Source organism: Microchirus variegatus (genome assembly GCF_963457635.1).
Source record: "Microchirus variegatus genome assembly, chromosome: 7".
In the NCBI taxonomy this organism is placed as follows: Eukaryota; Metazoa; Chordata; class Actinopteri; order Pleuronectiformes; family Soleidae; genus Microchirus; species Microchirus variegatus.
Genome location: NC_139808.1, coordinates 8,402,126 through 8,423,730, shown reverse-complemented (window position 1 = coordinate 8,423,730; position 21,605 = coordinate 8,402,126). Strand labels below are relative to the sequence as shown.

The 21,605-nt window shown below is 39.8% G+C and overlaps 3 protein-coding genes across 4 annotated transcripts; 1 reads left to right on the top strand and 2 right to left on the bottom strand.

Moving 5' to 3' along the window:
• Nucleotides 1–128: 128 nt before the first annotated feature.
• On the bottom strand, nt 129–5,757 carry hgh1 (HGH1 homolog). Of its 2 annotated transcripts, none has more exons than XM_083892725.1 (10): nt 5,631–5,757; nt 4,906–5,018; nt 3,925–4,063; nt 3,628–3,765; nt 3,055–3,209; nt 2,314–2,414; nt 1,518–1,616; nt 1,196–1,287; nt 989–1,111; nt 129–826 (listed from the first exon to the last, which is right to left on the bottom strand). In XM_083892725.1, exons 2-10 carry the CDS (start codon nt 5,013–5,015, stop codon nt 614–616), a joined length of 1,170 nt encoding a protein of 389 aa, XP_083748851.1. In that variant the 5' UTR covers nt 5,016–5,018; nt 5,631–5,757; the 3' UTR covers nt 129–613. The 2 variants fall into 2 exon arrangements, with proteins under 2 accessions (XP_083748851.1, XP_083748852.1); XM_083892726.1 differs by having other exon boundaries at nt 4,906–5,015; nt 5,631–5,733.
• Nucleotides 5,758–6,467: 710 nt separating this feature from the next.
• LOC310930093 (transmembrane protein 263) lies at nt 6,468–11,503 on the bottom strand. Its single transcript, XM_083892998.1, has 3 exons — nt 11,256–11,503; nt 8,289–8,376; nt 6,468–7,866 (listed from the first exon to the last, which is right to left on the bottom strand). The coding sequence occupies exons 1-3, from the start codon at nt 11,262–11,264 to the stop codon at nt 7,580–7,582; spliced, it is 384 nt and encodes a 127-aa protein (XP_083749124.1). The 5' UTR covers nt 11,265–11,503; the 3' UTR covers nt 6,468–7,579.
• A 3,040-nt stretch (nt 11,504–14,543) lies between these two features.
• On the top strand, nt 14,544–21,061 carry rbbp5 (retinoblastoma binding protein 5). The gene is made up of 14 exons (XM_083892322.1): nt 14,544–14,655; nt 15,337–15,362; nt 15,526–15,698; nt 15,886–16,026; nt 16,188–16,350; nt 16,703–16,812; nt 17,006–17,125; nt 17,331–17,484; nt 17,595–17,666; nt 17,819–17,936; nt 18,078–18,147; nt 18,480–18,715; nt 18,823–19,071; nt 20,755–21,061. Exons 1-14 carry the CDS (start codon nt 14,637–14,639, stop codon nt 20,805–20,807), a joined length of 1,704 nt encoding a protein of 567 aa, XP_083748448.1. The 5' UTR covers nt 14,544–14,636; the 3' UTR covers nt 20,808–21,061.
• The last annotated feature ends 544 nt before the right edge of the window (nt 21,062–21,605 follow it).

Sequence of the window (21,605 nt, the reverse complement as noted above, 5' to 3'; positions counted from 1 at the left end):
AATAAACACAATACCAATTCTTCACACAAAAGCGTATTTTTGTTTACATTTGTGTTGTCAAAGGAGGAAAACAACTCAAGAACATCATCAGACATGAGTCGTCTCAATGGTTTTTTAATTAAGGCTTTTTTCATCTCTTTTCATTCTCTGTGGCTGGGACGTCAAACACGATAAAACGGTGTCTCTTTGTGTAAATGTCCTGTCATGAGTGATTAAAGCTGTAAATGTCCATAACCATGTCTCTCTTATAATGTAAATAATCAGCACCATACTGTATTCATATACGTAATTCATTTTAATATGTGGAACGTGTCCTATGCCCACTTTTGTGGAGGCCCCTCACTGTAAGCGTGTCTCCTGTCCATAGGAGAGGTAAGTGACTTCCCCACCCTTCCTGTTGTTAATTTTCTAGGATATCTTGACACGTTACTATATCTATATTACTTAGTTTGATCATTCACATGAGGTTTTGTGTTACTTCTTTTGCCATGGGTGAGGGGCTCCACATACTGTATGATCATTCACCAGACGATGTGTATTTTTCAGGTTTTGTCAGATTAAACACAGTCGCAGCATCCAAAGTTGTTCGTCTCCTCCTCCAAGCGAAAAAATGCTACACAGTCAGTCCGCTCTCCTGTTCTCTGTCTGTCAGATTTGCATCATTGTTCTTCTTTTTCTGCTCTTCCTCCTCCTGTTTCTTTTGCTCTTCCTCCAGCTCCTGTTCTTCTTTGATGTTAGCCGCCTTCAGTTTATCCTCCACATCTTCAGGAATCTCCACCTCCAATAGGTTCTCCATGCCCTCCTCTGGCTCGTCACCGATCAGCACCTGGACAAAGAGGAAAGTCTTGTTTATTTCACTCAGCTAAAATGGAGGCAGTAAATATTCACCTTCACAATAAAAGCGCAATTACTGAAAATTTAAGTGATGATCAATTGTGTCAACAGTTATCTTTGTTGAGCTTGTTCTTGGTGACTCAGTCCTTCCTACCTGAACCACTTTTTCACAGGCTGCTGAGACTTTGACGTCCTTCTCCCACTTGTCAAACTCCCTCATGATCGTGTAAACATTCTTGTCTTTAAGTGTTTTCCGGCCGCCTTTGGTCGCTGTAAGCTACACAAGAGAAACGAACCGTGATGACATGAAACGTGAAAACAAGAATCTATACAGTACATGTATGTAGATGGGGGTTTGTACAAGGAGGAGTGTTTCCAGCAGCATCTTTCTGATGTCAGGGTCTTCCTCTCTTTTCTTGTCCTCTGGGAGGTACTGCAGGTCCACAGGCAGACCTGAGCATCACATACAGTCACACATGGGAAATGTGGAAATTAGTTCAGTTGGGCCTAGATAAATACAACAAATAACAACAAAATTATCCTTATGTCTTCAGTAGAAAGTCAATTTGTAACAGCACAAAACACATAAGGAGTAACTCATGAGAGACTAAAAAAACCCTCTTTCAATCTATCAGTTGATTAATGTGTTAAATTAACCAAAGTAGTTAGAAACAGATTCTGACCTTCATTGTCTTCTTCTGACAGCTCCTCTGGACCAGCCAGTGGCAGCAGGAGAAAGGGCAGGATGTCCACAGCATCACTCAGCAACCACTCATGATGGACTGGGCAGAAAGAGGAAAGATCAGATGAATGGATGTAGTGTTGCTGCTCTCATATATCTTACATTACTTTTTCTTTCATTATGTTTTTTTTGTACACTGCAGGTCTCATGCTCAAATTTGTAATATCACACTGGTGTGGGGGTCTCTAACGAGTAGCATGCGAGCTTCCAGTGGCTCTTCGTCCCTTTCCAAGTAGCTTGCCAAAGGTTTCAATATTCATTAACCTGCTTACGTTTGTATTGAGTCAAAATCAGACGTGTCCAGTGTTCTCACACTAAATTAGCTAGCTCTCAGAAGAAAAAAGATTGAAGACCCCTGCACTAGGGATATAGTTTTCTGAGTTGGTAAAGGTGTTTTAGTGAACAAAATATGAAGGTTGTTGAAAAAGGCCATCACTGAGCACATCTAGTGAAGCTGTTTCCACTTGCAACAGTACCCGTCTCAGCTCTTACTCTGCACATTAGTGCATGAAACAATACAATAGTGTCAATACAGATGGCGCCATCGTCCCTCATACCCCAAAACAATGAGAACGTGAGCATGGGCCCACGTTTGTATAATATATCTATAGTTCTATGTCAATAAGTATTATCTAATGCTGATATGCTGAACTATAAATTAAATCTACATACAATGTAGGAATCTGCGGGATGACTTCATCTCATGTGATAATGAGGTGTGTGTGTGTGCGTCTCACCATGGTCAAAACAACAGTTGTGCAGAGTGCCTATGACACCTCCCCTCCTTGTCACTGATGTCTGGTACTGAGTGAAGGGCAACAACCTCTGGACTACACACCTGCAAAAAACACAAACACACAAAGATAGTGAAGTCATAATCAATTGTTTAGAGGGCTTAGAGAGGATGCAGCTTCTGTTCAAATTAGATTTCAGTGATGTTACTGCTATGAAGATTTTCTGTAAGCCACTTTATTAAGGTGTGTCGAATCCACTTATCCTTCAAAAGCACAGAATAAATCCTAAAGTTCTATTCAGAAACCATGTTACAAACCAACCGTTTCACATCAATTTCAGAAATTAATTATCTCAGTTAAACTTCAATTCATATTACGTCAATAAAATTAACCCATTCTTAATACTTTTGGTATTTCTATCATGATAATATGTAATTTATGCAACATTTAGAAGGCTAAACTGATTAGAAATCCACATGTGACATGATGAAAATGTGAAAACAGATCTGATATCAGAAAGAATATTTGTTCTATCTTCAGAACCTTATCCAGAATTAGTTAGTAGTTACTCACTTCATTCAACTTCATTCACACAATCACAGGCAGTCTTTCAACTTAAACACCTGAACAAATTTGGCCAATGGGTACAAATGATGATTTGTTACATTTAACAGATTACAAAAACTTGGATGATGATACAGCCTCCCCCCTCTCTCTCTCTCTCTCCGTCTGACCCCGCGTTACCTGTCCTTGTCCATAATGAAGTTTCTGGCCTCAGGCAGCTGTGTCAGGTTGGACAGTAGAGGACCAAGGTAGTGGAGCTTTGCGTTCTTGTTGTAACCTTCTGTACAAAACATATCGACCAGCTTAGCCAGACCAACATCCTCCTCCTGCAGGACCTGAAACAGCAAAGAAACAACTTGTGAGTATTATGCAGGCTCAAGCCCTTACACAGATGTGTGGCTCACTGATATGCGGTGGATTCAAGCAGTGTCATAATAAATGGAGTGAAGAGACCACTGATTGATATTGGATCACAATGGAGAACTGTTTTTTTCTGTAGTTTATTTGCTGAAGCAGGAATCCATGGTTTACAACAAAGCAGGGTAATATGGCCAAGAAAGTAATCATGATAACTCCCCGGTGAATGTTTAAGAAACCAGACAGTTGCGGACTTAAACTTCTCTGTGGGCAGAACATGGCAAATAACAATTGTTTATCAGAAAATGATTTTAAAAATCAGATGTAAAACATTCAAAACAGCAAAGCAGATATGAGTTTCACACACATACATATTTCCAACAATCAGCGACCCACCTTGAAGACAGTCTTACAGGTTCTCTTATGGCGGGTTAGGTTAGATAAGATGGTAGAGATTTGATCAGAGTGTGGAAACTCTGGATCCACAAAGTTCTTCAATAATAATGGAAGTACTTTAACATCTTCCACCAAAACCTGAAAGACACAATCAAGAAGATGCTGCTGATATATGTTCGTCTTCAAAGAGGAAATTATCACTAACAACTGTTTCACGTGTACAAATTCACAAGAGACACTCACAGATCAGTCAATAACGATCAATGGTGTATAACAAATAATCAGGTTAAACCTCACCTTGTGCAAAGTCTCATCAGCTGACAGGTTGATGATGATGTGGTAACAATTCTTCACTATCTCAATAGAGGGGTCAGATATCAACGCATACAAGGCAACAAGTAAGTCAGGTTTAGAGCGGAGGAAGTGGCAGCCATCCCTGAAAACAAACAAAGACAGCACAGGGAAGGTTAGTGTTCATCAATCCAAAATACTTCTGCTAACATCAGTGAGGAGGACCAAACATGTGAGAAACACCACAATGGTTTATTTTGATTTTTGATTATAATCTCCTCTTCCTTGGGTCAGTACTCAAATAAAACACATATAATAAACAAACAAACTACTTTGCCTCCACAGTAGAGGCACAACATCACAGCCTTAGATCGAGCTCAGTTAACAGTCCCCGCCAGTTTCACTCACTGGATGTCGCTACTTGCTGGCTCCTCTGTATCCAGCAACATGTTTCGTAGAACTTGTTTATGTGTGTATGTACGTATGAGTGTGCGTTCATGTGCCTGCATTTGTGTGTGCGTATGTGCTGTGGTGGGGGTCTGGGTGGTGCGGGATGGGCTGTTTTTTTAACTTGTAAAGCACTTTGTGCTACATCGTTTAATGCATGAAAAGTGCTTTATAAATAAAGTTATTATTATAACTTCACGTCTCCTCACGACGGCGCTGCTCAAATGAATGAGGGGAAACCTGTGCTGAAGTTGCCTGGCTGAAGAAGTGGGAGTTTACAGTGGGATGATGGTGGAGAAAGCTATGTTAAAAGATACCCCATCCACATTCATTAAACTGACTCTATGTTGTCTTACAATCTATCAATCACAGAATCAGTGCAACGTGGATGGCGAATCATATCGTGAGGTACCCAATGATTCCCACGCCTATATATATATATATATATATATATATATATATATATATATATATATATATATAATAAAAGCAAAGTAAGTATTATTAATAGCCTTATTCCCCTCCTCATCATCCTCCTACCTGTTTCCAGACAGCCCCAGGATGTATTCAATGGCATGACTTTTGACATCAGGACGTGTACTGGGGGTCAGGAAGGAGAGCAGCTCGGCAGTCTCAGAGTCGCTCAACATCTTCTGACAGGTGCAAATAAAACAATACACCAGTTAACAACATACAAAACATAACTGTATATTTTATGGCATACATATATGAATGCATACAGGTTAATACAGTATGTATAGCAATTGTATATACTGTACTTTATTGCTTTTGAGGTGTCAAATATCTTGTGTATGTTGCACTTGTTGCCCTGATTTAATAGACTGCACATTTCAATACACTGGCTCTGCTCTCAATATATAGACAAAAACTTCACTAAATATATTATTTTATGTACTACTGAACAATAAATATCCCCAACTCTAAATCATAAGTACAGACACCACGCGGTAAAGAATGTTTATGATTAGTAAAGGCTATACATCCATGGCTATTGTTTACATAATAGCTTAAAGACACTTTTCAGTAGTATACAAAATAAAACGCGCGGTTTCAAACACTTTTTACAGACTAAAGCCAAAACAATCATAAAATAGTTTTCAGCACATTATATGTAAGTATTTATAAACTAATAATGTGTCAGTTTATCAAACCTGAGTTAGCTAAACTTTCACATGCTAAATCACAAACTGTTCGACGGTTGTTTTTTGTTTAGTTTTTTCATATGAGCTATAAAACAATCTTACCGTTCATGGACTAAAAGGCGTTTCCACGCTTTATCTCACTGTTAAAACCTCTAATAGTTCAATACATCATTATACATCATTAAAAACCTCTGCACGAGAACGGTCACGTCACACATGTGGACACAGCTTCCGGGTTAGACGGTGCTTCTTCTTCTTCTACTACGTTCACTCACTTACTTCGGTAGTTCATACAGTCCTGGTCGGGTATTACTGCCCTCCTGTGTTCATGCGATACAAGCTCAAAACCACACAAGGGACATCATTTACGGTCCAGCCACTGGTTTATCTGGTGTCACATAAAAGGAGTCAGTGAATATGAGGTTGAATCAGCATCAGGATGTTTGAGTGTGCAATATTTCATTAACTTTATGCAAATATACTTAATTCAAAACCTCAGAAACACTACTGTGGCATGAGAAGACAAGTCTGGAGAGCACCATCCATCTTCTGCTGCTTTATCCTCCACATGAGGGAGGCAATGGTGCCAATCCCAGCTGACATAGGGCAAAAGACAGCGTGCACCCGGGACAGGGGATCCAAACAACCATCCACACTCACACATATGGTCAATTTACCTAATCCCCAAAATCTGTGTATTTTGAAACTGGAGAACATGGAGAACCTGTGTGAGAACCACAAAATTAGACAGCAATCCATCTAACAGTTCTATAGTGTCAACTGACACATTGCAGATATGTGAAGTAATAAAAATATCCTTTGGAAAAACCCAACTCACCTTTTGAAAACCTCTGAAATTTATAAAGACGTATAAACTGAGACAGCAGGAAAGACTCCAGTTAGTTTGTTCCATATATTTAACTTCCAAACTACTTTTATTGATATATTGAAAAAAAAAAACAGAACACATACAAGACATTCACATAGTTAAATCCATTCCAAATGTGGCACTGAAATGCTGATATTGCATATAATTGTTCACAAATGATACCTGCACAACAGTACATTGATCACCTTCTAGTTCATAGGTGCAGTTCGACCTTTACTGTCTGACTCCATTTGGCTTTTTTGATCCAACATTTGGCTTTTTACCCTCACACAACCGTCAATGATTGAAACGCTGCTGAATGCCATCTTCTTCTTAAATCTTACACTAACAGAACTTGTTCAGGTCTGATGTAGCATTTTTTTTTTTTTTTTTTTACTATTACAGAGACACAAAGACAATTTCAGCAATAGTGTAACTGTGGAACAGCCCTGAGCCCAGTGTTGATGTTCATGTGATTGTGCCTACAGTCTTCAGACATGCTGGGCTTTTCAAAGGGATACAGGTCAAACAGTGAAGGATGTGGACGACTCTTCACTTCCAATAAACAAATATTTCACTTTTCACAACACAGTATTTTTTTCCGCAGAGATTTCAATATTACGTCAATACCATTGCAAAGAAAAAAAAGAACAGAAAAAAAAGACTAAAAATCAGCATCTTAATTCAGAAAACATTTCAACAAATGTATGTAGACTGCAAAGAGTGAAGGAAATAAGAGTGAAAAGCAACAGTCTGGTTTGTAAACAGATAAAAATATTCAACAGCATCAAGAAGTTCACCACATGCTGAAGGTGATCCCAGTCCATGTTATCTTCCTGGAGACAGATACTCAGTTCCAGCCATACAAACCACACTCCCGGGTTGGGAGAGGATTGTATGAAGCATTTCTGTGACTCAGCATTTCAAGCTGGTAATTATAGGTGTGTTATGGTAAAGTAGTACAACGGAACTATTAGGCTTGATTGTGATGATTGTAGTATTACCATCAAAGTCTAGGACTCTATAGAGACAGAACTATGATGTTCAAGGCCAAAAATGGCATCAGAAGGCACTGTGAAAGTTTGGTTGGCTGCCAGATATCTGGTGGCAGCCTTTGTCTGTTGGCTCAGGCCGGGGCAAAGACCATCATCAATTATCCTCCTCCTCCAACTCCCCTTCACCTTCACTCAGCCTTGTCTTTCCTCTTGGCAGTGAACGGGACTTTACTGGCTACCGTCGAACCCACCGTGGAGACACCACCAGCCACGGCGGACACGCCACCCTTCACCAGTCCCACGCCCATCGAAGGCACGGTGGTCACAGCCGTTTTGGTTATCTCCAGGCTCTTGCCTCCCACCCAGGCCACTCCACCCACTGCTGCGCCAACAACGCCCTTGGTGACATTGAAAAGACCACCAGTCACCCGCCACATCATGCTAGGGGGCGCCACCTCATGGTCCTTGCCAGAGTCTGTAAACAAAACAAACACAAGACTGAAGCATCAATATTAACGCAGGTTTTCCACTATCATACATGCAATTACAAATAATTTATTGATCACTGACTTGTCATCTAGACATCTGACATCTAGAACAGCAGCAAATACTGATATTTAGGGTTCGGTCAGGTGCTCCAGAAATACTAAAAACCTATTGTGCTTGCTCCAGTAACAACTGTGATACTGACTTGAGAGAAAGTGCGGTTTTAAGTGTCACTGTTGTGACACAAATAGCAGGTTTGAGCCACAGCCATGCTTACACAAACAAACATATTCTCCTGACAATCCAACTGTTTCTAAAACGGTAGCAGGCAACACACAAACACAGATTGCATTATATCCCCTACTGATGTTTCAGCTTTTAATCGCAACCCAGGGACGGCTGGCTGCTTACCCTCTGTAGGCTGGCTGTGGGTGGGTTCAGCTTCGTCTGAGGCCATGCTGGTCCCAGGGTGGGGCTCCACGTTAACGTTGTTCACATTCTGGAAAACACAGGAAAACCCCAACGTTTCTTTATATTGAATAAATCAAATTTCTTAGCTTATACGGCTGAATTTCAAAACTAAGGGTTAGTAAATGTATGTACAGTCACTGTATATTATATATCCTATATATTTGAGAATTAATAGCATTTCATGGAGAAACAAGTGTATTCATTTCAAAACATATAAAATATCAAATTGAATTGTATCATGATCAAGCTACAGACAAACCAGGGCATTTGACATTGTAAAAAATAAACTTGATCAAATGGAATCAACAATGATGTTGGCTAATGCTCATATTCAATTACTGATCCTTAATTTATTTCTTCAGGTTTGTATTTGCAAAATTGTATTTATCTTTATGTACATTTGTGCTCATGCATATTTCACCTTATATTTCTTCCTTTTTGTTGCCACTAATTATGGCATGCAAACACAAAGAGGCCTAATGCTCATGTATTAATTTATGAGAGCCAATCTCCTTCATTGAAAGGCACATCACCACCCTCCACGTTCAGCTCTTTCACCGACCAGTGCCGGTCACACACGTAGCAATCCTGCTCTGCTCTGGTTTGATTGCTCAACACCCTCACACAGCCCCCCAGCTGAGTGCAAGGCTCAGGGAGCAGAACACGGTGCAGGACAATATGTACTTCTCTGTCTCCACAGGTCACTTCACTTCACCTCTCTCACCGAGAGTGAGATATGAGGTCTAGCACGACCCCCATTCCCAACAAAATGTTCTAAATCGCATCTCCCACTATTGTTTAACGCTCAGGTAACATCCCAGAAAACTCATCATGAGTTGAGTTACCTCAGCTTATTTAAGTCCTTACACAAAGGGTGATTATTTAAGGTCCTTGGATTCCTCTAACCAGAATATCCCTGTGATACAAATCAGCCTTAGAAGCTAAAAATGGCTCTACACTCAGTGGTAGACACTGTCAGGACGAGACAGAAACAGCTCAGTCTTCACTTCTTATCTTATTGTTTAAAAAAGAGCAGCCTTTGATACAGTGAACCTTCGAATCCTGCTTACATGTACTGATATTGACATCTTGGGCAAAGTGCTTTATTGGTTTGAAACCCTTTCTAATCAGGTGTACTTTTAAGAGAAGACGACATGTCCCTGTCCTATCTACACCCCCACGACGCTGCCTTAAAGCTAGGTGCTGGTGCCTCTTCACACACATCTGAACATTAAAATTAGGGCTTAACGATTTTGAATAAATATCTTATTGCGATTATTTTGACAGGAAATGCGATTGCGATATAATTATTTGAATTTTCAATCAAAAAACATTAAAATGGATTAATGCGTGATATGTGTACAGCTCTGCGAGAAACAAAGATGTCCTCTTCACTCTGTAGAATAAGATGTGTATAGATCAAGACAATAAATCATCTGAAATTATATTTGGACACATTTTGGCTTGAGCAAATATTGCGCCTCCCTGTAACCTGTATTGTGATTTTGATCAAATTTAGATTAATTGTTCAGCCCTAATTAAAATTGCCTTATGATTATCAATCCTATTATGACTGTATTGAGGTAATGAGCATGATATACAGCACAAAAAGCCTTACCTGACTCTGTTTACTATGTCAGCAAAACTCTTGGTACTCTGCTAATTTCTTGCCCAAACAACTGCAGTGCCCTGCTGGCTAGCCTTCCATCCTGCACAACATGGAACTTACAAATTGAGCGGAATGCAGAGGCTCGTCTGGACTCGATCATCAGGGTCTACACTCAACAACATGAAAAACATCATATGAACTTATGGTCCTTTTTAGCCACTGCATTTCTCCAGGGAATGCTGTCTGACATCGTCATCCCTTGCCATCAACAGTCCCAGTCCAGACCATTGATTGCTTATGATTTCCCAATGGAGGAACGAGACTCAAAATACTATCAGAGCAGGAGTGTCTCCCTTTATCTTCAAAAACGTGTTTTTCTCTACTCAGATGCTTCTCCTCACTGCAAGTTTGGTCCACGTCTTGACCCGATGCCATACATTTTTATTGAACAGATTTATCTCTTGAAACTCCACGTCAAGGTCTCCTGCTGCTGTACCGAAGCTTTGGTGGCGTGTTGTCCCTCAGAGATTAGTCACACAGGGGACTGTGTTGTCAGACCGCAACTAAACCATGACTTGGCTTCAACAGATCATATGCACACGTCACATAATTCAAGCAAAAACAGACTTACTTTAATAGGAATGACCTCAACCTCTTTCACTATCATCACTCCATTCCCAAAATGGCTGCAACAATTATTTTGATGATTGGTTTGAGTGTCCATATTTCAGATTTATTTGATGCATATAAGAAAGATATCATTAAATGTAATAATTTAGGTTTGTAAGGGAAATGTGCAGAATTGAGAAACACTGATCAACACTTCCATATTTTAAAGAGCAAACGAGTAAACGACAGATTAACCAATTATGAATACAGTCTTTGTAGCAGCTCTTAATTCCCTGTGTTTTTTCTCATGACCCACAAAAAATGGGCTCAATCTCGAGGTCAAAAGCTACTACTGTGGATTATCGTCATCTCTGGTAATCTGCTAGCACTCCAGGATGTGAAAAGACAAACCTAATGATGTAAGAATGCTTTTTTTTTACCATGAGGTTTAAGCACTGCTGAGTGTGTGTAAAACAGAACATGTATGGACCAACTAAGAGGCCAAATCTTCGTTCAAACTAACCTGTTGGTATATTTGAGTTCCACATCATCACTCATAAAAACGACTGTTACAGAGCTACGCTCGTAGCTTTATAGCATTTAAGTCGCTGTAGCTTAAACATCCACACAAACATGAAGCACGCTTTCACACCTTTAACGTTCACAATGTTCTGGCAGTTGGACCTTACCTTCACCATTGTTCCCCGGGTTTCTTCTCCTCACACCTGGTTATATCAAACTGGAGCCTGGAGCAGCTTCTGTTTGAGCCTCCGAGCCAAACTCTGCGCCGAGTTTGTTGAACTAATGTGTTTCTCGGTGAAAAGCTGCAGCTTCTCAGTGTTGAAGGCCGTTTCTGCTCGGTTTTAACGCATGTACTGACAGCTTTTGTAACTTCTCTTCACGAACTGTAACAGTGAGGGAGACATACGCAGCTCTCTTTTCTCTCACTCTGTGCTCTGCCGACGTGGCGCCTTCAGCTTGTACGCACACACACACACACACGGAGAGAGAGAGACAGACACGCACACCCACACTACACTTCCGCTCATATCCTTCAAGATAAAAGTCTCATATGTGGCGAGGTGGTGGTTATCGAATATATCTGATGTGCTGGACATTCTGCTCACACAATAAAGATGAAATACGTTGCTAGACGCTGTTCTAATGTGTTGTCATGACCTTGGATATTCTCTTTTAGCAGGTGCATGTCCACAGATAATGGTTTGGCACGAGCCACAGGTGGGGCCTTAAACCTCAGTAGATCTCCACTGGTCCCCGGGCCCCCATTTGAGAAGCACTATTGTAAATTATCATTTAAGTGCAAATGCATGATAAAACCAAGGAATATATGTGGTCTCCACAGTAATAATAAAAAAGGTTTTGATATATCATGGACAACACCTCTCACTCCCATTAAGTATTTATATATCCCAGTCAGATCAAATTATGTGCAATAACTCTGCCTTCCTTTTGTTTTTTACTTATATTAAAAGGATTACATTGTTTATATATATATATATATATATATATATACACACACATATATGTATATACATACATATATATATACACACACATATATGTATATACATACATATATACATATGCGTGCATTTTTAAATATTTCTATATTAATATTTCTAAAAACTCTTGCATTGTTTTATCAAATCCAAACTGATCTAATTCACAAATTAAAGCTCAACTTTTGGTTATTTTTGTTGTTCAAGATGTCACTATTTGGGCTCCGTTTGGTCCTTATGAACAGAAATGTATTGTTCCTGTCAAGCAATACTATCAGATCTGATGTCTTCAGGAAACACAACATCTAAATAGTGTTACAAAGGAAGAGTTGTGTGAGCTGATAAGTTTAATCAGCATAGCATGAACACGTTCGACAGTGGTTTGCATGTAAATGACATTAGTTTATGTTCAAACATTACTCACTACAGCTTTAAACTGCTAGTTGTCATCTCAGTGGCTGTCACAAATATTTTATCATTTGGCAGACAGTTTCTTTTAATCCAGATAAGTCAACTCATGGACATTGCAGTTAAGTGGTGTTTTTTACCAGGGCTCCTCAGCGGTAAATGTTTTCAAATAGTTCTTGAGTTTCTCCGCTCTTCAATGTTTATTATCTTCACAATCACATTGGCAATGCTGCTCAACTCAATGTATTTAGGGGGTATTTTATTATGAAAACCGGAAGTCAAATTGTGGGGGGGCTGCAGCAGCTCCAGCTCCACATCCATGCCCGGATTCCTGCATCATCACCAGCAGCAACAACAGCCAACTGTTACACTTTTGGGAACTTAGTGTTCTGCTTCTCTACACGATCGTCCATGTTGATTTAAAAGGAAATGCATGTAAGGCGAGATGTGGTGCGTCTATATGGATTAACATGCAGTGAAATAGTGTGTAGATGAGTCACTGATAGCATTAAATGTCAACAGTGGACACACACACACACGGAAAAGTAGTATGCCTCGCGGAGACCATTTAAAATTATTAATCCAAGCCAAATCTCATGGGTCTTCAATAAACCATTTCACTATATCAGTCCCTCAAAATCATGAGCAAAGGGAATCACACATTTTTGCATTCCATTCAAAACAGAGCTGCCAGTGTGCGAAGCAGGAGAGGAAATAGAAAAGTGGACAGCACGTGACAAGTTTAACTGCACACATATAGAATTTGAACATACTATAAATGAGCATTCAGCTGTGTTTTGCTATCATTGCTCGTTTATCAGAAAATAGCATGTATTTGTTAACTGCATGAATCATGAAGTGTAGTGAGGGAGGGACACTGAGGAATGAATTATTAAGGCCAAAAAGTAGCAGGCAGAAGATTCTGAGTCAAGTTTCAAAGATAATAGGAATCGACAGGATCGACATCCATAAGTAAGGATTTAGGATTGCAGGATTTATAATGAAAGCTGCTGTCAAACTATGGAGAAAGAAAAATGACAATATAATGACTATAGATAAATACATAAATAAAAGAATGAATAAAGGAATAACTATAGAAATAAGTAAATTAATTAATAAATACAGAAACCACCTTCCCCTTCCCTGGCCACAGAATTACCAGTATCATGAATTTCAGTCACAGTTTGAAAACTCATGTTGTTACAGCTTTCCCTCATGTGACCGATCACTAAACTGAACACAGATCCACATCAAATGTCGCCCAAGGAAACATGAAGGACATTGTCCATTAAACATAAAAAAAATCAAACCGAGGGGTAACTCTTTAAATTGCAAATATAATGATTTCAGTGATAAGCTAATTTACAAAATCAAATATGAACAACAACAAAAGGTATTTTCCCTATTATTATTTTTATTTTTTGGATACCTCTGTTTTGTTGTATAAAAACCCCTAGTTTACAGTATAAAACATAAAATAAACAGAGGTTGTATCGCCATCACAATACTGAGTGTTCATCTTTTCATAAGTTTCCATTTTAGGCTGTCGCTCACTTGGCGTCACACGTCTCCATTTTTGCATCGGTAAATCTCTGATCAACCTCAGGGTCTACTTCAAAAAGCCCTGAATGAGCAATTACGAGTTGTGACTTTCGTGCAGCAGACAAAGCCAGAATGAATGTCGTAACATAAGTTACGGGCCGCTTTCTAGGATATTCTAGATTTCTTAATTCCAATTTCGGGATGTTTTCAGCAAGGCATAAGTAGTCGAACTGAATCATTACACGACGCCTCGCCTGTAACCAATCCTGCTTTAGCCTGAGCCCCACACCCTCCTACTTATCACTCGACACATAAATAAACACAATTATTCCTCAGTAAATTCAATAATGAATTCATGTATTTATTTGTAGATTTGCAAATGTTCGTCCTCTATATCAAACCACATAGAAGCGGAAGAAATACTGTCGTAGTCTTTTGGCTCAGGCATATTCTTCGTCGCATTGTTTGGGGTCCTTACACTAAAGGCTCGGCGCCAGTCCCCCGGCTGCTGTCGTAGCTAAAGCAGTAACGTGTAAAAATCAGCGTATTTTTAATTAAAATCTAACTTTTTGGGAACTTCGGGTCCTTCGTCGTCCAACAATGAATCTAGAACTGCTCGGTAAATAACACAAATACATACGTTTCGTGTATCGTTCCTATTTCGTGGCGTGCTTGTTATGGTTAGCTTTGTTAGCATAGAGGGATAATAGCAGACGATACAAGTTACATTTAAATCGCATTTACAGTAGAACCACAATGTCAAACATATGTGGACTTTTTGCCATTTAGACATGTCTGAATCTACATGTAAACGTTTGTTTTTTAATGGAAGCAGCCAAAGTGTAAATTAGCATAGCATAACATTGGCCGCGTTACGCTGTCTCAATGTACTGTATGTTATCAAAATGTTACTTTGTAATTGATTTATCTTCTTTTCACTGTGAAATGAAAACAACAGACATCGGGTCCACATAATTAGTCTTACAATTATCATTTAATTGTATTATTATTATCATTATTAATTAATAGTATTATTTCTGCCTATTTTGTGCAGATTACATATTTTGCATAGTTTCCAAAGGAATTCCTTAATTTTAATATCTTTTCCCCCACTAGTAGGATGTTTCAATTATTATTATTATTGATTGTTAAGACGTGGGTAATGTAATGTAACAGTCAGTTAGACTATTTACTGATTAATTGTTGAATTCTTCACATGTTGAATGTTGTATGTATGTATATATGTTACTTTGTGGCGTGAAAAGCATTCTCAACACTAACTTGGTTATTCCTCTCCTAGAATCGTTTGGGCAGAACTATCCAGAGGTAAGCCTTCAGCGCGTTAGAAATCCCAGTTATTATATGTACAGTAGAAATGCACATGCAGATGGAGTTAGACTTTTTTATTTTAGGCAGCATGATAAGCTTTTCCAGGACAGCGTCAGTTGTGATACAAATGTTGTTTTATTTGGGTTTTTTGTGTTGTTAGGAGGCAGATGGCACCCTGGACTGTATCAGTATGGCCCTCACCTGCACCTTCAACCGCTGGGGCACCCTGCTGGCTGTGGGCTGCAACGATGGCCGCATTGTCATTTGGGACTTTCTCACAAGAGGCATTGCAAAAATCATCAGCGCACACATCCATCCAGTGTGCTCTTTATGGTAATACAAATCATTCAAGCTGTCAAGTGCATTTTCCATTTCATACACCAATAGCACTCAGATGTATCTATTTTTTTACCTGTTTGACTTGCTTGGAAATCACAGAGATATGACAGAATATACTAATTACTTATACATTACTGATGCACTACTGAATGCCTTATTTTTGTGTGTGTTTGTGGTGCAGCTGGAGTCGAGATGGCCACAAGCTGGTGAGTGCCTCCACAGACAATATCGTCTCACAGTGGGATGTCCTGACTGGAGACTGTGACCAGAGATTCCGTTTTCCCTCACCCATCCTGAAACTGCAGTGCCACCCAAGAGACATGTAAGTGTTGTGAGAGCATCTTTAAGTGTTGGCAGATTCATGTTGCACACCGGTGACATCCCTTAAAGGTTTTTTGCCAGTTCACTCTGTTTTGATCAGTGATAAGCGAGTGTACTTTGCTATTTTATAAGAGTAAATTATGTCTATGTTATTGCTTTTAGGGACAAGGTGCTGGTATGTCCCATGAAATCAGCACCAGTCCTCCTGACTTTGTCAGACTCCAAACATGTTGTCCTGCCTGTGGACGATGACTCAGATCTGAATGTGGTGGCAGCCTTTGACAGACGGGGCGAATACATCTACACAGGCAACGCCAAAGGAAAGGTCAGCCTCATTCATCCTCATTCAGCCAAACTGAAATATTCTCATCGCTGCATTTAAAGGTCACACAAGTAAATACGAATTTGACTAAAGAAAAGATCAAGTTTCTGTTAAGATTTAAAATGTTTCTTAAAAAAATCTTTAAAAAGCCTTGTGCTAGATATCGTTGCATACAACTCTAAATCAAAGATTGTTCAATTTCTGTCTCAATTCCATCAAAGAATGACAGATTCTCATCAGAGGACACAACATTTATATATTTTCCGCTAACATTTTGTATTTAAAGTGTTAACATTTTAATGAGGGTCTTTTTTTTCTCCTTTTTACTACCATCATATCTTTCTCTTTGTTACAGATTCTGGTGTTAAACACAAACACTCAGGACCTGGTGGCATCATTCAGAGTGACCACTGGTACCAGTAACACCACTGCCATCAAATCCATTGAATTTGCACGCAAGGGCAGGTAAAAATGAACAGGAGGTCTCTCTATAACGCTTAGTGTTTTCATTTTTACTCATTCTAAGTTGATTGTGAATTACAATATAAATACAGGGTCACAGAACACAAAGAAACCTACTTGAAAGAACCGCGCTATGAAATAAATTATTCTTGTGTATTTACTTGACCTTTTTCCACTTGTCCTGCTTTTTGTGCAGTTGCTTTCTCATAAACACAGCAGACCGCATCATCAGAGTGTACGACGGCAGGGAGATACTGACATGTGGCCGTGATGGTGAGCCTGAACCCATGCAGAAACTACAGGATTTGGTCAACAGGTATGAAAGTTGTGAGTTTTGTAGAAACTGTAGTCATAGAAATGGCATTTTCCTCAATTTTGAAGTGTTGTATTAAACCTTGCTCAGAAATAAATTGTAAGGTCTTATTATTATAGAATTTCGGAGCTTGAGTAAATGCTAACTCACTTTTGATAGCGGTGCATCTCTCTTCCACTGATCCTTCACTCTTCTTCTACTTGTTCAGGACTCCATGGAAGCGCTGCTGTTTCTCTGGTGATGGCGAGTACATTGTGGCAGGTTCGGCCAAGCAGCACGCCCTCTACATCTGGGAGAAGAGCATTGGCAACTTGGTAAAGATACTTCATGGCACCAGAGGAGAGCTACTGCTGGATGTTGCTGTAAGCATTTTAGGACTCAACTTCTTTTCCAGTACAACATGGAGACATAACCATCAACACGACACTTATGTTGAAGTAATTAACCTATTTATCTTTAAACCGTTCTTCAGTGGCATCCTGTCCGTCCAATTATCGCCTCCATCTCTAGTGGAGTGGTGTCTATCTGGGCTCAGAACCAAGTGGTAAGTAGACAGTAATAACGTTAACGTTATTTCAATGTTAATTGTTTGATGTTTTGAATAGACCATATCAAAATTGGATAATGTACAATAAAAAAGGGGCTGTTATTAAAACATAACGAATAGCTGTGTTGATGTGAATTTTTGTCTTGCAGGAAAACTGGAGCGCCTTTGCCCCAGACTTCAAAGAACTAGACGAGAATGTGGAGTACGAGGAGCGAGAGTCCGAATTCGACATCGAGGACGAAGATAAGAGTGAACCTGAGCAGACAGGTAATACACACCAAGTTATTTTCCTTTTCCATAGTGACTGTGGATGTTCCTAAATTGAATTAGTCATGAGACAAACTACTGACTTTAGGTGCTGTTGTTGAATAATCGCCTAACTTTATTTTTAATGTGCTCATGTTGCAGGTGCGGATGCTGCAGAGGATGAAGAGGTGGATGTGACCACCGTTGACCCCATAGTTGCTTTTTGCAGCAGGTGAGAGAGAACAAGACAAAACTACTACATCACTGTTCCCTCACTGATCTAAGATTTACTTTTGTTGAGTTTCCATGTCCAATGTTCAAAACTTTAATTTCTAAGAATAACAACGGAAAAAAACAGCTTGCTAATGGTTCAGCATACAGGTCTTCACAAATGCTGTATTACAATCAATCCAGCAGCATTAGATCCTGATTCTGTCCATACTTTTAAATCTAGTTAATATCATAAGATTTTATCAACATTCACTAAGCAATGCAGATGACAATTATGAATAATCTAAGGAAATATTTACCAAGATAACTGAGAGTCTTGACTGTGTCCTGTAGCGATGAGGAGCTGGAAGACTATAAGGCATTATTGTACCTGCCCATTGCCCCCGAAGTTGAGGATCCAGAGGAAAACCCCTATGGCCCTCCACCAGACTCCGCAGTCCAGGCTTCTGCCACAGAGGAGGCGTTAGCTGGTGGTGACAAGAAGCAGCGACAACCTTCATCTGAAGGAGGTCCAGCCAAAAAGAAAGCCCGCACCACCACCATCGAACTGCAGGGGGTGCCCAGTGATGGTAAGATTCTACATTGCTGTACGTTACATCTCTTTCTGACTTCATGGTGAAGTCAGTGAAGTGGTGTTCTGTAGACATGACACTGAGTCTGCCCTTTCTCTCCTCAGAGGTACATCCCCTATTGGGTGTGAAAGGGGATGGCAAGTCTAAGAAGAAGACAGCAGGTCGGCCCAAAGGTTCCAAAGGTAAAGACAAAGACTTCCCCTTCAGGCCCAAGCCTTACAGAGGCGAACGGCCCTCCTTCCCCATGGAAGCCTTGGGCAACTCTGGCCCGGGAGTTGGAGGAGGAGGAGGAGGAGGAGGAGGAGGAGGAGGATTAGGGATGAAGGGCAGGGCAGAGGGGGGCCTGGCCACAGGTAAGCATGCCACTGCCCCTGCTGCTGTGTCTGGGAGCTCTGCTAGTTCTGCTTCCCTGCTACTCTGACACCTCACCAGCCCAGCCTGTATCCAAAGCATACCCCCACCCTACCCCCTTTCTGTACCGCTTCCACCGTCCTAAGCACACCGCTCATTGACAAAACCAATAGAGACGTATTAAAGCCACAGTCTGTAGGTCAGAACACAGTGACAGAAATTCCTCTGAAAAGACAAACACGGTTTGAGCAGTTATCAAGTAGTTGTGCTTATTTGAATATAGAATGTGACATTTCTTCTTTAAGATATTTAAAAATGACAAGACTTGGGTTTCTTCCTTTGAGTGTCCTGAAGAGCACAATAGAAATTTGGTGTATTTTTTATTATTATTAGGTTATTTATTTTGTTGAGTTACATTAGCCAAAATGTTTCCAGCACTCCATATAAATCAGTATTTCTATTTAAGATAAGGGACAGTTTCATTTTGGTTGCCTCTTACATCTGCCATAACTCCCAGGGGGCAAAACCCTTATATTAAATATTCCATACTACTAGTTTTTCAGTGCATTGTCTTTTGTTTTTTCATTTTATTGTGTGTATTTGTGGATCATTGCTTGTTTGCTGTGCCTCCTGCTGTCAAAGCTCTCCCCATAAAGCACAAATTGGCTAATCATTATTTTACACTAAGTGAACAGTGCAGTGCAACATATGCAGAATAGGAACAATAATCTTAAGACTTGACAACTAGTGCCATAATCAGATGTGCACATCTCCATCTCAGAAAGCAGACAGATCTTCAGCAGGTGTAAAAACTGTATTAAGTATCAAATGAAAGCGCCTCAGAAAATAAAACATGTCACTGCTGCTGCTTCATGATTAACCAGACACTTCCATGGGAGTTGCTAGACAAATTTAAATTTTTAGAGGAAATACCCCTGTGTTTTTTCACTTTCATGATCGTCTCCATTAAAGATTTGTCCAATTACATCATTGTATTATTACACATTTGAGTCTGTTTTAACTTAACACTCACAACAGAAGCAAAACAACCCCCAACAAATTACCATTTGATCTTTTTTTTTAACTAAATAAACTACCAGACTCATTTGTCACTCTAAAATATCTGCTTAGAAACAATGCGCTTCTCCTTACAGTCAGAGGAGGTATCACAGTCACTGGGTGTATGACGACTCCTCTCTTACCCACGTTATGTCTCAGACTGTGGCTTTATGACTGTATGGTCTCTGCTAACCTCAGCTGCAGTCTCTGGGTAATTTGCTGTCATTTAAACATTGGGTAAATTCGACTGTGGTTGGCAAACGGGTGTTGATGTGGATAACAGACCGGTGGTTCAGCTTGTTTCCTCAGAGGCTAGCTGGCTAGTCTACATCTACTTCCTGCTTGGCCTTTGACCCTCCTGCTCCTACTCCCACCTCACTCCTTGGGCTTGTCATGTGTCATACATGTTTTGTCTGCAGCAGTGTTGTCAGGTCCTGACTTTTCTCTTTCTGTATGTGAGATGTGAGTTGATGGCGAAAAGGCTGTATACACTCATGTCTGAACTTGTCTTACTTTCAGCCTTTAATACAAACCGATGTGCAGTAAAATATTTCCCAAAATGCAAGATGTTACACTTAAAACTATTTAGTGATGTGTCAGTCTGACTGTATGTTGTTTTTCTGTAGGGAGTCTCATCTCACAGTCATACAAACAGCATGACATTGGAGGAATGGACTGATTACTGCTCATGGAGGAGCACCAACAAGCTCAGACAAAAAGACATTATTCCTGATGTCATGTACAGACTGAGAGACAGGTGTTTGGTGTACAGACTATTTCCTCTCACAACCAGAACACTGGGTCGCGGGGAAACTCCCCTGCCTGGATCACACACAGAGCGTGAAGCAGCTGAATCATCACAGTAGATATCACATGTCCTCTGTCTCAGTAGAAATGATCATGTATAGTATGCTTGTGTCCTGATAGTGTGTATGGGTGTGTGTGTTGCTTTTCATTTTGTTTTTATACATATTAAAACATTGTGGTTTATAAATAATCTGCTTTGTGATCTCTTTTTTTTTTTTTTAATCTGGAGGCCCAGGTTGATTATTGAAAGCGGGAAAAAAATGGAACAGCTTTACATTAAAAATTAAAAGATAATGTAGGAGACATGGAAGAGGAGTCCGACACATTTGGGCCACCCTTTAAATTTCTTATCAGTTATTACTTTTATCATAATTTAAGAACAAATACATTTACACACACACTATACCTCACATAATTAGATAATAAAAACAAGATTAAAAGCATCAGCCCAGTTTCACACACATCATATGTTACAGTGCCATTATATAGTAAAATTACTCATGAAATGCCAAGCAGTATGATGGCACCTAAGGTTCCCAGACTTTAATAAAAAAGGTTCCGTATTCGAATGCAGCACACGTTTATGGCACTCGAGGTCAGTACAACAGTACTCTGCCAGCGTTTCAGAGTTGGTACATGCATTATAAAAGCCAGAATCCGATGGAATGCG